Genomic DNA, 13,317 nt, shown 5'->3' with positions numbered 1-13,317 from the left:
CCTGACCTCATGGGATTTCGGGCTCCTGGCTGGCTGTGGTGTTTACATGTTGGACTCAGGGATCTGCCCCTGCCTTTACAGGGCTGGGCAAGGCTGGGAGGCATGTTCACCAGCTCCAAGCCCAACAGACGGGCTTCAGTTGGGATGGAAGCACGTATGCTCTGTGAGGTTCCCCATGTGTTTGCACTGGTCTCTGAAATGCTGGGGGTAGATTGAGACACTCCAGGCTTTTGGGTCCCAACTCTATGTTCTGTGCACTGAAAGTCATATTCCCCCCCTTCAGAAATCCTAATCCTGTTAGGTATAATGAAAAACGTCAGCAAAAAGTTCACAAAGGGCAGGGCAGAGGCAGCAACTCCCAGCTCTTGTTCCCCCAAGAGAGACATGCACACACACGAAACCAATCAGAGCCAGCTCTCAACAGCAGCAGCAGCAAGATCACAGACAAAGGTAAGGCAGGAAAGTGCTCCACCCAAGGGAACAAGACTAGTTGGTAGCAACCATCCCGGAAGAATTTCAGACCCCAGAATTATTAGAGAGCAACTTTAAGAGAATTGTTTAAAAATGCGAAAGGAGGGCTTCTCTGGTGGTTCAGTAGCTGAGAGTCCACCTGCCAATGCAGGGGACATGAGTTCGATCTCTGGTCTGGGGAGATGCCCCCTTCTGAGGGTCAACTAAGCCCACGTGCCCTAGAGCCCATGCTCTGCAGCCACAGAAGCCGCCACAGTGAGAAGCCTGTGCACTGCGGTGAAGAGTAGCCCCTGCTCCCCACACCTAGAGAACGCCATCACATCGCAACCAGGACCCAGTGCAGTCAGAAGTAGATGATGTTTAAAACATGCTAGAAGAGCTCAAGGAAAAATGCTCATGGAGGTAGAGGAAATCCAAAACAATGAGAAAAGTTACTAACAGAAAGCAAAGGCTCAGAGTGAAAAGCACAATAGCTGAAAGGTCCGTTAGGGTCAACAGCAGAGTCAAGCCGGCAGGAGAGAGAGTGAGCTGGAGTCGGTGTGAGAGGTCAGCCCAGTCCAGTCCAGTCGCTCAGCCGTGTCGACTCTCCGCGACCCCATGAACCGCAGCACGCCAGTCATCTGGAGTCGGTGTGTGAGAGGTCAGCTCAGCCCAGTCCAGTCACTCAGCCGTGTCGACTCTCCGCGACCCCATGAACCCCAGCACGCCAGTCAGCTGGAGTCGGTGTGTGAGAGGTCAGCTCAGTCCAGTCCAGTCCAGTCGCTCAGCCGTGTCGACTCTCTGCGACCCCATGAACCGCAGCACGCCAGTCCTCCCTGTCCATCACCTTCTCCCGGAGTTCACTCAGACTCGTGTCCATCGAGTCCGTGGTGCCATCCAGCCATCTCATCCTCTGCCGTCCCCTTCTCCTCCTGCCCCCAATCCCTCCCAGCGTCAGGGTCTTTTCCAATGAGTCAACTCTTCACGTGAGGTGGCCAGAGTACTGGAGTTTCAGCTTTAGCATCATTCCTTCCAAAGAACACCCAGGATTGATCTCCTTTAGGATGGACTGGTTAGATCCCCTTGCAGTCCAAGGGACTCTCCAGAGTCTTCTCCAACACCACAGTTCAAACGCATCCATTCTTCGGTGCTCAGCCTTCTTCACAGTCCCACTCTCATGAGCAGAGAAAACAACAAACACCAGTAAGCAGAGGCCAGAGAGCCCTGGAGTCCCTTCCTATGGGTCCCACGCGTGCCTTGTAGTAGTTTCAAAGGAAAGAGAAGAGGGAAAAATGAACAGTTGAAAAACTTACCAAATGCGATGAAAGATATGAGTCTACAAATCCAAGAAGTCCAGTGACTTCCAAGAATCAAGTCAAAGAGACTGACACCAAGACACTTTAATAACCAAATTGTTGACAGAATCTTGAAAATAGCACAAGAGAAATGACTGCTATATAAAAGCCATCTTCCTATTAACAGATAATTTTTCATCACAAAATGATAGAGATGGACTTCCCCGGTGGCCCAGTGGTTATGGATTTGACTTCCAACGCAGGGGACAGGGGTTTGTTCCCTGGTCCAGGAACTGAGATTCCGTAGCTGTAGGGGATCTGTGCACACCTGCACCCTACAACCAAGACCCGCCAGAACCAGAAACAATCAACTTAAAACAGAAAACCGCAGAAACCAGGAGGCAGCGGCACATTTAAGGTGACGGGTGAATAAAGTTGCCAAGCAGAGTCCTGTACCCAGCAAAACGGACCTTCAAAAATGAAGAGTTCAGGGCTCCACTGGCTCAGGGACATGAGTTTGAGCAAGCTCTGGGAGGTGAGGAGAAACATGGAAGCCTGGAGTGCTTCAGTGTGTGGGGTCACAAAGAGTCGGACATGACCAAGCAACGCAACAGCAACAGCGGCGTTCCCAGACAAACAGCGGCGGCGTCTGTTGCCAGCAGACCTGCCCTGAAGGAAATCCTCACGGTGTCCCTTCAGATTGAAGTGAAAGGACATGAGAGAGTACCGCCAAGCCACAGGGAGAAATAAAGATCTCAGACAAAGGCAAAACCACGGGCAAGTATAAAAGCCAGCATTATATTTTGGGTTATGACTCCACTTTGTATTTACTATAGGATCTGAAAGACAAAGGCATGAACAGCGATTACAGACTTACGGTGCTGTGCACAAATGTGTGGATATGTGATCTACAACAACAGTGTAAACCAGAGAGGATTGGAGGCGCTTTGGAGCACAGTGTATGTGTGTGATCGAGTGAAGTTGTCGTCTACTTAGGGACATTGTCATAAATTTAGGACGTTAACTGTAATCGCCCTGGTAACCAAAGAAAATATCTGTGATATACATACACAAGAGTCTCTAAGAAAGCTACTAGAGGTAATAAATTCAGGAAAGTTAGATTAACAGAAAAAAAAATCAGCTACATTTCCATGCACCTGCAATGAACAATTCAAAAGGAAATTAAAGAAGCAATTCCACTTTAAATAGCATCTAAAAGAATAACTAAAAATAAATTTTACCAAGGGGGTGACTTAACTGTGCATCGAAAACTATAAAACATTGCTAATGGAAATTAAGACTTAAACAGGTGAAACTCCAGTACTTTGGCCACCTCATGTGAAGAGTTGACTCATTGGAAAATACTCTGATGCTGGGAGGGATTGGGGGCAGGAGGAAAAGGGGACAACAGAGGATGAGATGGCTGGACGGCATCACCGACTCGATGGACACGAGTTTGAGTGGACAGGGAGGCCTGGCGTGCTGCGATTCAGGGGTCGAAGAGTTGGATATGACTCAGCAACTGAACTGAACTGAACTGAGGTAGAAGGTATCCTTGGTTCATGGGTAGAAAGCCTTTTTTTTTTTTTGGCTGCACCACTCAGCTTACTGGATCTTAGTTCCCCAACCAGGGATAAAACCTGGCTCCAGCAGTGAAAGTGGAGAGTCCTAACCTCTAGACCACAAGGAAGTCCCGGGAAGACTTGATTTTAAGATGCCAACACTACCTAGAGTGACCTGCAGGTTCAATGCAGTCCTGATCAAAATTCCAACTTTTTTTTTTTTTTCTGCAGAAGTTGCAATGTCGATCCTCAAATTCATATTGGATTGCGAGGGGCCCTGAATAGCCAAAATAATCTTGAAAAAGAAAAAAGAAGAAACACATTTCCCAAGTTCAAGACTTCCTACAAAGACACAGTATTCAAAACAGTGTGGTGTTTTCATGAGACTAGGATCGACACGTAGACCCTGGAAAATGAGAGCGAATCTAGAAATAAGCTGATAGCTATGCTGATGTTCAGTCACCAAGTCATGTCCGGTCTTTGCAACCCCATGAAGCAACCAGGCTTCCCTGCCCGTCCCTGTCTCCTAGAGTTTGCTTAAACTGATGTCCGTTGAGTTGATGATGCCGTCCAACCATCTCATCCTCTGTTGTCCCCTTCCCTTCCTCCTCCAGTCTCTGCCAGCATCAGGGTCTTTTCCAGTGAGTCAACACTTCACACCACGTGGCCAAAGTATTGGTGCTTTGGCTTCAGCATCAGTCCTTCCAATGAATATTCAGGGTTGCTTTCCTTTAGGATTGACTGGTTTGATCTCTTTGCTGTCAAGGGACTTTCAAGACTCTTCTCCAGCACCACAGTTTGAAAGCATCAATTCTTCGGCACTCAGCCTTCTTTATGGTCCAGCTGTCACGTCCATACGTGACTACTGGAAAAACCGTAGCTTTGATTAGACAGACCTTTGTCGGCAAAGTGATGTCTTGGCTTTTCAGCACCCCATCTGGTTTGTCGTAGCTTTCCTTCCAGGGAGCAAGCGTCCTTTAGTTTCATGGCTGCGGCCACCGTCTGCAGGGGTTTTTGCCATTGCCGTGCACTCGCTCAGTCGTGCCCGACTCTTTGCGACCCCGTGGGCTGCAGCAGGCCAAGCTTCCCTCCCTTTCTTTCACTGTCTCCTGAAGCTTCCTCAAATTCATGTGCATCAAGTTGATGAGGCCATCCAGCCATCTCATCCTCTGTCGTCCCTTTCTCCTCCCACCTTCAATCTTTCCCAGCATCAGGGTCTTTTCTGGTGAGTCGGCTCTTTGCAGCAGGTGGCCAAAGTATTGGAGTTTCAGCTTCAGCATCAGTCCTTCCAATGAATACTCAGGATTGATATCCTTTAAGATTGACTGGTTTGCTCTCCTTGCAGTCCAAGGGACTCTCAAGAGCCTTCTCCAACACCAGAGTTCGAAAACATCGATTCTTTGGCGCTCAGCCTTGCTTATGGTCCTACTCTCACATCCACACATGACTACTGGAAAAACCACAGCTTTGACAAGACCTTTGTTGGCAAAGTGATGCCTCTGCTTTTTAATACGTCTTCTAGGTTTGTCATAGCAGTGATTCTGGATCCAAGAAAGAAAGTCTGCCACTGTTTCCATTTTCCCCCATCTGTTTGCTTGGACATAGTCAGAATAATCTCTGCACACGGAAGGACACTGTCCCAAGTGCACAGGCCCCACAGGATAGGGGAAGATAGTCTCCAACTAGAAATCCAATAAAGGTTAAATAACAAGAATATACTTTTTAAAACCTCTAAAACTCAAGAACAAAGTCTCTTGAAACACAACTAACAAAAAAACTCAACCCCCACCCCCTTAAAGAACAAAAAAACACAGCAAAGAATAAACGGTGGAAACACTTTTTAGGTTAAAAGGGCACATTATATGTATAATCTAATACATGTACACGCATGTCCACGTTGACACGGCTGCGGGTGGCGCAGAGGCCTGCCTGGGGACCCCCTGCCCCCCGCCCCTCGAGACATTCCTCCAAAGAAGACTTACACACGCTCACAAAGGGCCCGAAAAGGTAACGTCACTAGTCGGGAAGACGCCAATCAAAATCCCAGTGAGAGACCACTCCCGCTGCGGCAGTGCTGCTGCTGCTGCTGCTGCTGCTGCTGCTGCTGAGTCGCTTCAGTTGTGTCCGACTCTGTGCAACCCCAAAGACGGCAGCCCACCAGGCTCACCTGTCCCCGGGATTCTCCAGGGGAGAACACTGGAGTGGGGTGCCATTTCCCTCTCCAATGCATGATAGTGAAAAGTGAAAGTGAAGTCGCTCAGTCGTGCCCGACTCTTAGCGACCCCATGGACTGCAGCCTACCAGGCTACCTCTGAACAAAACAAGTGTTGGAGAGGATGTGGAGAAACTGAAACTTTTGTGCACTGCTGGCTGGAATGTAAACGATGCGAATTCCATGGAAAACAATGGAAACAATTCCATGTTCTTTGGTTAGTTGAGTTTCAAGAGACTTTGTTCTCGAGTTTTAGAGGTTTTAAAAAGTATATTCTTGTTATTTAACCTTTAGTGGAGTGTCCTCAGAAGTGAAACATGGAGCTATCACGTGGCCCTGCAAGCCCACTGCCAGGTGTGCCCGCCCCAGATGGAAGCGAGGTCTCGAGGAGATCATCGCACGCCTGAATTCACAGCAGTGTTTTAAACATAGGCGAGAGGTGGACACAGTCTGGTGTGAGTGGGTTTCACAGCGGGGTCTGTCCATGAATGGAATACGACTCATAATTACCCGGAAAAAAGGAAGGGAATCCTGACACAGGCTGCAACGTGGGTGAGTGCTGAAGACGTGGTGCTCAGCGAAAGCCAGGAAGAAAGATGAACTGTGTATGATTCTACTTCTATGAGGATTCTAGAATAAGCAGACTCACAGAGTCAGGACAACAGAGGTCATCCCAGGACGGGGGAGGAGTGCAGGAGACACGGGTTCCACCCCTGTGACGAACGGATTCGTCGCCACGATCGCCTGGAGAAGAGAACGGCAACCCCCTCCAGTGCTCTTGCCTGGGGACTCCCATGGACAGAGGAGCCTGGTGGGCTACTGTCCATGGGGTCTCAGAGTCAGACACGACTGATGCCTGAACCATCAGCAGCCTGGGGGAGGTGGTGTTTATCGAGTGAGGAGTTTCTGTTTGGGAAGATGAAACAGTTTGAGAGAGAATGATGGTAGCTGCACAACAGTATGGATGAACGTACAGCTGGTGTTATATTTAAATGTGGTTGAAAGCGTATAATTTCACACACACAGAGGAACACGGCCTTAACTGCAGGTGCTGAGTGGGTCAGAGCTGAGAGCCCTGGGGCCTACTCTGGCACTCTCTGTGCATCCCACGTGCCCACCTCTGGTTCCTGGCGGCTCTGAGGTCTGAAAGGGGCAGGGTAGGCTCTGGTAAGGGGCTGGGCCTGGCTCCCAGATCCAGGGGCTGTGGAGGGGGAATCAGGTCCCAGCTTTGTCCCCAGAGTCAGTGGCCTGGGGCAGTTGGGGAAAGGGATCTGATCCCCCAGACGTACCTGCGTGCTCAGAGCCACAAGTCGTGGCCGGAGTCTCAGAGGTTTCAGATGCTTCTCTCTGGGACTTCCCGCTGCTACCCAGGCACAGAGGAGCCACCTGGAGTGTCTGCAGGGGGAATGCAGTGGGCCTGCGGTGGGTTGGGGTCCAGCCTCTTTGCTGACAAGAGGAGAGGCTGCTGTCCACGGGAAGGGATTCCTCCATGAAGAGGCGGGCCTCTCAGCACAGGACAGGCACCCCTAGATGCAGGGCCGGGAGCACAGGTACAGGCCCAGGGGGACCCGGGAACAGGACCACTTTGGCACACAGAGACAAGAGGATGGGGACACGGGGAAGCAGGGACGGGGACACAGGGGCAGGGGCACGCAGGGGCTGGGGCACAGGGGGTTGGGCACGCAGGGGCGGGAGCACACGGGCAGGGGCACGCAGGGACGGGAGCACAGGGGGACGGGGACGCAGGGGCGGGAGCACAGGGGCGTGGGCACGCAGGGGCGGGAGCACAGGGGCGTGGGCACGCAGGGGCTGGTGCACAGGGGCATGGTGACGCAGGGGCGGGAGCACAGGGGCATGGGGACGGGGGTGGGGGCACAGGGGCGCGAGGGAGCCAAGGGTGTGTAGGGGTGGAGCCGCGGGGAAGGGACTGGGGTGATTGTGCTGTGGCCCTGGGTGACCTCAGGGAGGCCACACCCACAGGGCAGCGTCACATGGTGGGCGGTCATTGTCAGCACACTGAGAGCCACAGCTCACGGCTGTGAGGGGAGCCAGGGCCCGGGGGGCGGGGCACACGGCTCCCTCCCCGCCCAGCCCCAGGCCCTCTGCTTTCCGCCAGCCCATCACCCAGCAGGCGAGGCCTGGGCAGAGACCAGGGTCCTGCGGGCCAGGGACCGTCCTGGGAGTGGGGACGGGCAGCCTCCGCCCCTCTGCCGTCCATGCGGGGCAACCCCCGCCCCCGCACCCGCTCTGGGCCCGGCTCACGGGCCGCACCCCAAGCAGGACTGCAGTCAGCCGCCCGCTCGGCCTGGCTGGCCCCTCCAGGCCCTGGACTGGCCCCAGGGCAGTGGGGCCCTTCTGTCCTCTGGGTACCAGGGCATCAGAGAGGGGGTGGCCTAAGGAGGGGGGGAGAGGGTCCTGGATCCCAGCTCGGTGTCCGAGAGCGGCCCCAGCTCCTGCGCGGGTGGGCTCTGAGGCCCAGCTCACCCTCCTCTGCCCACCACGTGGCCCTCGAGGTTTCTCAGGCGCTGGGCTCCTTTCCAGGGCCGCCGACCCCACCCCTCACCCCAGGGCTCGAGAGCTGTCCTCCCACCGATCTCTGTCTTCTGAACTCTCCCTTCCTCCCCTTCAAGGGCAGGCCTTCTGGAGACGGCCGGGCTGGGAGAGGGCCGGGCGGTGGCCGGGCGGCGGGGAGGTCACCTCCCACCCACACGCGCGTGGCATCGCGTCTGAGCTGGCAGTGGCCGCAGAGGACGGGAGGCTGGGCAGCCATACCCCCGCCCCAGCATGGACCCTCGAGGCCTCAGCCCACTTCCGTGCCCCCACGGTGACTGTCTCCATGGTGACGCAGACAGAAGGGCCAGGAAGCTGGCACTGGGCGCGTAGGGAAGTGCTGCTCACAGCCCCGCCCAAGCCGTCACGTGAGGGGTTCCGCTGGTCATGTGACCCCAATCACCTGACCTGAAGCTGCCCGGCAAAGTGAACATGAGACCCCATCCCTGGCCGACCCTGCCCTGGGCCCTGGTCCTGCTGCTGGGGCTGCAACCACGAGGCCTGGAGGCCAGAGGTGAGTGTGGCCTAAGGCCCCCACACCCGCCCTGGGCCCCACTCCCCATCCCCCGCGACCCTTGCGGGGGCCCCAATCCCCGCGCCCCCCCCCACCTGGCTCCCTCCCATCCCGCTGCGACCCCTGTCGGACCCCCAATCCCTGGGCCTCCTGCCTAGCTCCCTCCCATACCCCCTGGGACCCCCGCCCGGCTCCCTCCCATCCACCTCACCCGCCCCCTGCCTGGCTCCCTCCCATCCACCTCGCCTGCCCTGGCCGGCCCCCCCCAGACCCCGTCCCTCGTGGCCCCGATGGCTCCCCCCACCCCTGCTGAGCGTGGTGCCCTCCAGCCCACAGACCCAAGGACCCTGAGTTTCAGGAGGCCTACTTCGAGCAGCTTCTGGACCATTTCAACTTTGAGAGGTTTGGGAACAAGACCTTTCTCCAGCGGTTCCTGCTGACAGGTGAGCCGCCCCGGGGACAGCGCTCGCTGCTGGCAAGGGGAGCACCCTCCCCCACTCCTCACCCGCCTCCACCCGACAGAGAAGTTCTGGAAGAGGGGCGAGGGGCCCATATTCTTCTACACCGGCAACGAGGGGGACGTGTGGTCCTTCGCCAACAACTCAGGGTTCATCCTGGAGCTGGCAGCACAGCAGGGGGCCCTGGTCGTCTTTGCCGAGCACGTGGGTACCGGCCGGGGCCGGGGGTGGGGGTGTGTGTGTGGGGGTGTTGCCCTGGGGGCTCAGAGTCAGCCCCCTCCATCCCTGCCGCCCACCTGCCTGCAGCGTTACTACGGAAAGTCGCTGCCTTTTGGTGAGCGGTCCACGTGGCGTGGGTACACGGAGCTGCTGACGGTGGAGCAGGCCCTGGCTGACTTCGCAGGGCTGCTCCGGGCGCTCCGGCGGGAGCTCGAGGCCCCCGATGCCCCGGCCATTGCCTTCGGCGGCAGGTGTGTCTCCCTTCTCTCCCCAGCAGAGCTTGGCCCCGCCCAGAACTTCTGTGGGTCTCGGAGGCATGGGGTCCTGGCGGGTATGGGGCGGGAGGCCCTGAGAAGGCAGAGGACGTGGGTGTCCGCAATGTAGCCTGCAGGCTGAGAGGCTGCCGAGTCTCCCTTGCAGGCGGCGGGGCGCTGGGGGTGCCCCAGGCTAACTCTGCAACCGCGCCAGCTACGGGGGGATGCTCAGCGCCTACCTGAGGATCAAGTACCCGCACCTTGTGGCGGGGGCGCTGGCGGCCAGCGCCCCTGTGGTCTCGGCGGCAGGCCTCGGCGACCCCTACCAGTTCTTTCAGGACGTCTCGGCGGTAAGCCAAGGCCCCGGCCCCTCCCTCCCCTGGGCAGCCCCGCTGGTGGGTGCAGCCATACCCTTCCTCCCTCCAGGACTTCCAAGGCCAGAGCCCTGAGTGTGCCCGGGCCGTGCAGGACGCGTTCCGGCAGATCAGGGACTTGTTCCAGCAGGGAGGTGAGGCAGCTGCCCCCCTCCAACCGCCACCATCCCGCCTCCCCACGTGGGCCCACAGCCCCGTCAGGCCTCCGTCCCCCCCCCACAGCCCCCTCAGGCCCACGTCCCCCCCCCCCCGCAGCCCCCTCAGGCCCACGTCCCCCTCCCACAGCCCCCACAGGCCTGCGTCCCGCCCCTCGCAGCCCCCTCAGGCCCGTATCCCCCCCCGCAGCCCCCTCAGGCCCATGTCCCCCTCCCACAGCCCCCACAGGCCCGCGTCCCCCCCCCCCGAAGCCCCCACAGGCCTGCGTCCCCCCACCCCTACAGCCACCTCGGGCCCCCTTCCCCCCGCCGCAGCCCCCTCAGGCCCGTATCCCCACCCGCAGCCCCCTCAGGCCCACGTCCCCCTCCCTGCAGCCCCCTCAGGCCCACGTCCCCCTCCCACAGCCCCCACAGGCCCGTGTCCCCCCACCCCTGCAGCCACCTCAGGCCCGCGTCCCCCCCACCGCAGCCCCCTCAGGCCCGCGTCCCCTTCCCACAGTCCCCACAGGCCCGCGTCCCACCCTGCAGCCCCCACAGGCCCATGTCACCCCCCTGCAGCTCCGCACGTCGTCAGCCAGGAGTTCGGTACCTGCCAGCCCCTCTCCGGACCAAAGGACCTCAACCAGCTCTTCGGCTTCGCCCGGAACGCCTTCACTGTGCTGGCCATGATGGACTACCCCTACGCCACTGACTTTGTGGGCCACCTTCCTGCCCACCCTGTCCAGGCACGGTGCCTGCCCCTGCCGCCCAGAATCCGGGGAGGGGCCTGGTCACCCTGGGGTGCTCAGAGCAGCCCGCCCCAGGGCCTTGCGCCCGCTCAGCCCTGGGACCAGGGAGGGATGGGGGGGTGAGGCTGCTGAGGTACTCCGTGCTCCCCCAGGTTGGCTGCAGCCGGCTGCTGAGCGAGAGCTCAAGGATCACGGGGCTTCGTTCACTGGCCGGTGCGTCTGCCCCCTGCCCGGGCCAGTGCTGAGCGTGGGGGCCCTGAGTTGGTGGGTGGCAGCCAGGCCCCAGGAGGGTGGTGTGGGGTGGGGAGCCCCTGGGAGGAAGTGGCCACCCCTGTGGGCGCCCCCTTCCTTCAGGAAGGCCCGTAGTGCACAGGGCGACACACCCCGCCCCAGCCCACCCTGCTGGGAGAGGGCACGTCACGTGGGCTGTCCCGCCCCCCGGGACCAACACCCCAGTCCTCTCTGGACCCACTGGACCCGAGAGCCCTGACCCCTGCAGGACCCCTCTGAGCGGACAGGGCAGGTGTCCAGGCCCCTGGCCTCAGCAGCCCTCTCCCCCAGGGCTGGTGTACAACTCCTCAGGCACAGAGCCCTGCTACGACATCTACTTGCAGTACCAGGCCTGTGCCGACCCCACGGGCTGTGGCTTGGGCAGTGATGCCAAGGCCTGGGACTACCAGGTACGGGGGGCTGGGGGCCTGGGACTGCCAGGTACGGGGGGCTGGGGGCCTGGGACTGCCAGGTACGGGGGGCTGGGGGCCTGGGACCGCCAGGTATGGGGGGCTGGGGGCCTGGACTGCCAGGTACGGGGGGCTGGGGGCCTGGGACTGCCAGGTATGGGGGGTTGGGGGCCCGGGGCAGCCAGGTAGAGGGCGCTAGGGGCCCGGGGCGGCCGGGTAGAGGGGTTGGGCAGCCCGGGGCGGCCGGGCGCCGGGTTGGGCGGGGGGGGGGAGCTGGGGGCCCGGGGCTGCATGGGCCGGCCTGATCAGTGTAGTGTCCCGCAGGCCTGCACTGAGATCAACCTGACGTTCTCCAGCAACAACGTGTCAGACCTCTTCCCTGAGCTGCCCTTCACTGAAGCCCAGCGCCAGCAGTACTGCCTGGACACGTGGGGCGTGTGGCCACGGCAGGACTGGCTGCAGACCAGCTTCGGGGGGGGTGGTGAGGCCCAAGGCGGGGGTGGGGGCGCGGTTCCTCCCGCCGCACTGAGCGGGCTGTTTCCCAGGCTCCAGGACCTGGCCTCTGGGTCAGGGTGAGGGGGCTCCCCCGTCCCACCACGCTCCCTCCATCCGTTTCAGACATTACAGCTGCCAGCAACATTATCTTCTCCAATGGAGACCTGGACCCCTGGGCGCGGGGCGGGGTGAGTCACGTGGGAGCCCTTCCTCCTTCAGTGGCCTGGCATCTGCTTGTTCACGGTCACTTTCCCTTCTAACGAGGCCACCCTCCTCGAGCCCCTGAGGGAGCTGCATCCTACCTTCTGGGACGAGCAGGCGGTGGGTGGGGGCTCAGCCCAGAGCATGCGCCCCTGACACGGGCTCCTCCGACAGATCCAGAGCAACCTGAGCGCGTCGGTGCTCGCCATCACCATCCGTGGGGGGGCGCACCACCTGGACCTCAGGTGCGCCTGCCCGGGGAGGGAGCGTGGTGCCTGGTCGGGCGGGCGAGGGTGGCTGGGCTCGGGGCCAGCCAGCTAAGTGCCTCCCTGCCCACCCCCAGAGCCTCCCACCCAGACGACCCTGCATCCGTGGTGGAGGCCCGAAGGCTGGAGGCCGCCCTCATCGGCAAGTGGGTGGAGGCAGCGAGGCCCACAGGGCTCCGGGGCTGAAGGCTGCCCGCCACAGGGCCAGAGACGGCCGGCTGGGGCCTGAGGCGAGGAAGGGGCAGGTGCCACGCCCCGGCTCCTGCAGCCAGACCCGTGCCAGGGTGGGCAGGGCCTTGCCCAAGGAGGTGCTGGACAAACACTGCTGGCCTGTCAGGCGTGTCTGGTCCTATCCCTGTCCCGTCTGACACCCTGGACACTGGCATGCTCACACCACCTCCTCAACGTGGCTGTTGAATAAAGCAGAGTCCTCGGCTCCGCATGCTGTCCTGTGGGTAGGGCGCTCAGGCCTTTACCGCGGCAGGAAAACCAGAGATTCCACAACCGACGGCCGCCCCAGCGACCCTCCACCCTTCTCAGCCGTCCTCTCTGTCCCCAACTACTGCAGTGACCCCTGTGGCCCCCAAGTCCACCCGCCTGGGGCCAGGCTGGCACAGGGTGGGGGGCAACCTGCTTCACTGGGCCGACTGTGCCCCACCGAGCCACGGAACGTCAAGGAGGAAGGCTGCGGTCCGGGGTCTGGACAGACCATTGCCGAAGCGGCTCCTGAGCTGCAGGGTGGCGGCGGGGCACACCGTGGGCCCACCGGCTGGGTCTCTGCACAGGCAAAAACCAAGAGGCAGGCCCCGCACACGTTTGGGTAGAAGCCCCGCTGGGCCCGTGGGCAAGAGGGGGACAGAAGCCTCACAGGATGGACACAGGAGGGCCATCGGGACCAAGTGCC

General features: G+C 59.6%; 1 protein-coding gene across 1 annotated transcript; it reads left to right on the top strand.

Moving 5' to 3' along the window:
• Nucleotides 1-8,477: 8,477 nt before the first annotated feature.
• DPP7 (dipeptidyl peptidase 7) lies at nucleotides 8,478-12,831 on the top strand. The gene is made up of 13 exons (XM_052647492.1): nucleotides 8,478-8,583; nucleotides 8,913-9,026; nucleotides 9,106-9,245; nucleotides 9,348-9,511; nucleotides 9,729-9,864; nucleotides 9,941-10,022; nucleotides 10,602-10,768; nucleotides 10,924-10,984; nucleotides 11,333-11,451; nucleotides 11,776-11,932; nucleotides 12,070-12,134; nucleotides 12,322-12,392; nucleotides 12,491-12,831. Exons 1-13 carry the CDS (start codon nucleotides 8,502-8,504, stop codon nucleotides 12,597-12,599), a joined length of 1,467 nt encoding a protein of 488 aa, XP_052503452.1. The 5' UTR covers nucleotides 8,478-8,501; the 3' UTR covers nucleotides 12,600-12,831.
• The last annotated feature ends 486 nt before the right edge of the window (nucleotides 12,832-13,317 follow it).

Source organism: Budorcas taxicolor, chromosome 11 (assembly GCF_023091745.1).
Source record: "Budorcas taxicolor isolate Tak-1 chromosome 11, Takin1.1, whole genome shotgun sequence".
Classification (NCBI taxonomy): Eukaryota; Metazoa; Chordata; class Mammalia; order Artiodactyla; family Bovidae; genus Budorcas; species Budorcas taxicolor.
Note: the sequence above shows the minus strand (reverse complement) of the source record. Positions and strands in the feature narration are given on the sequence as shown.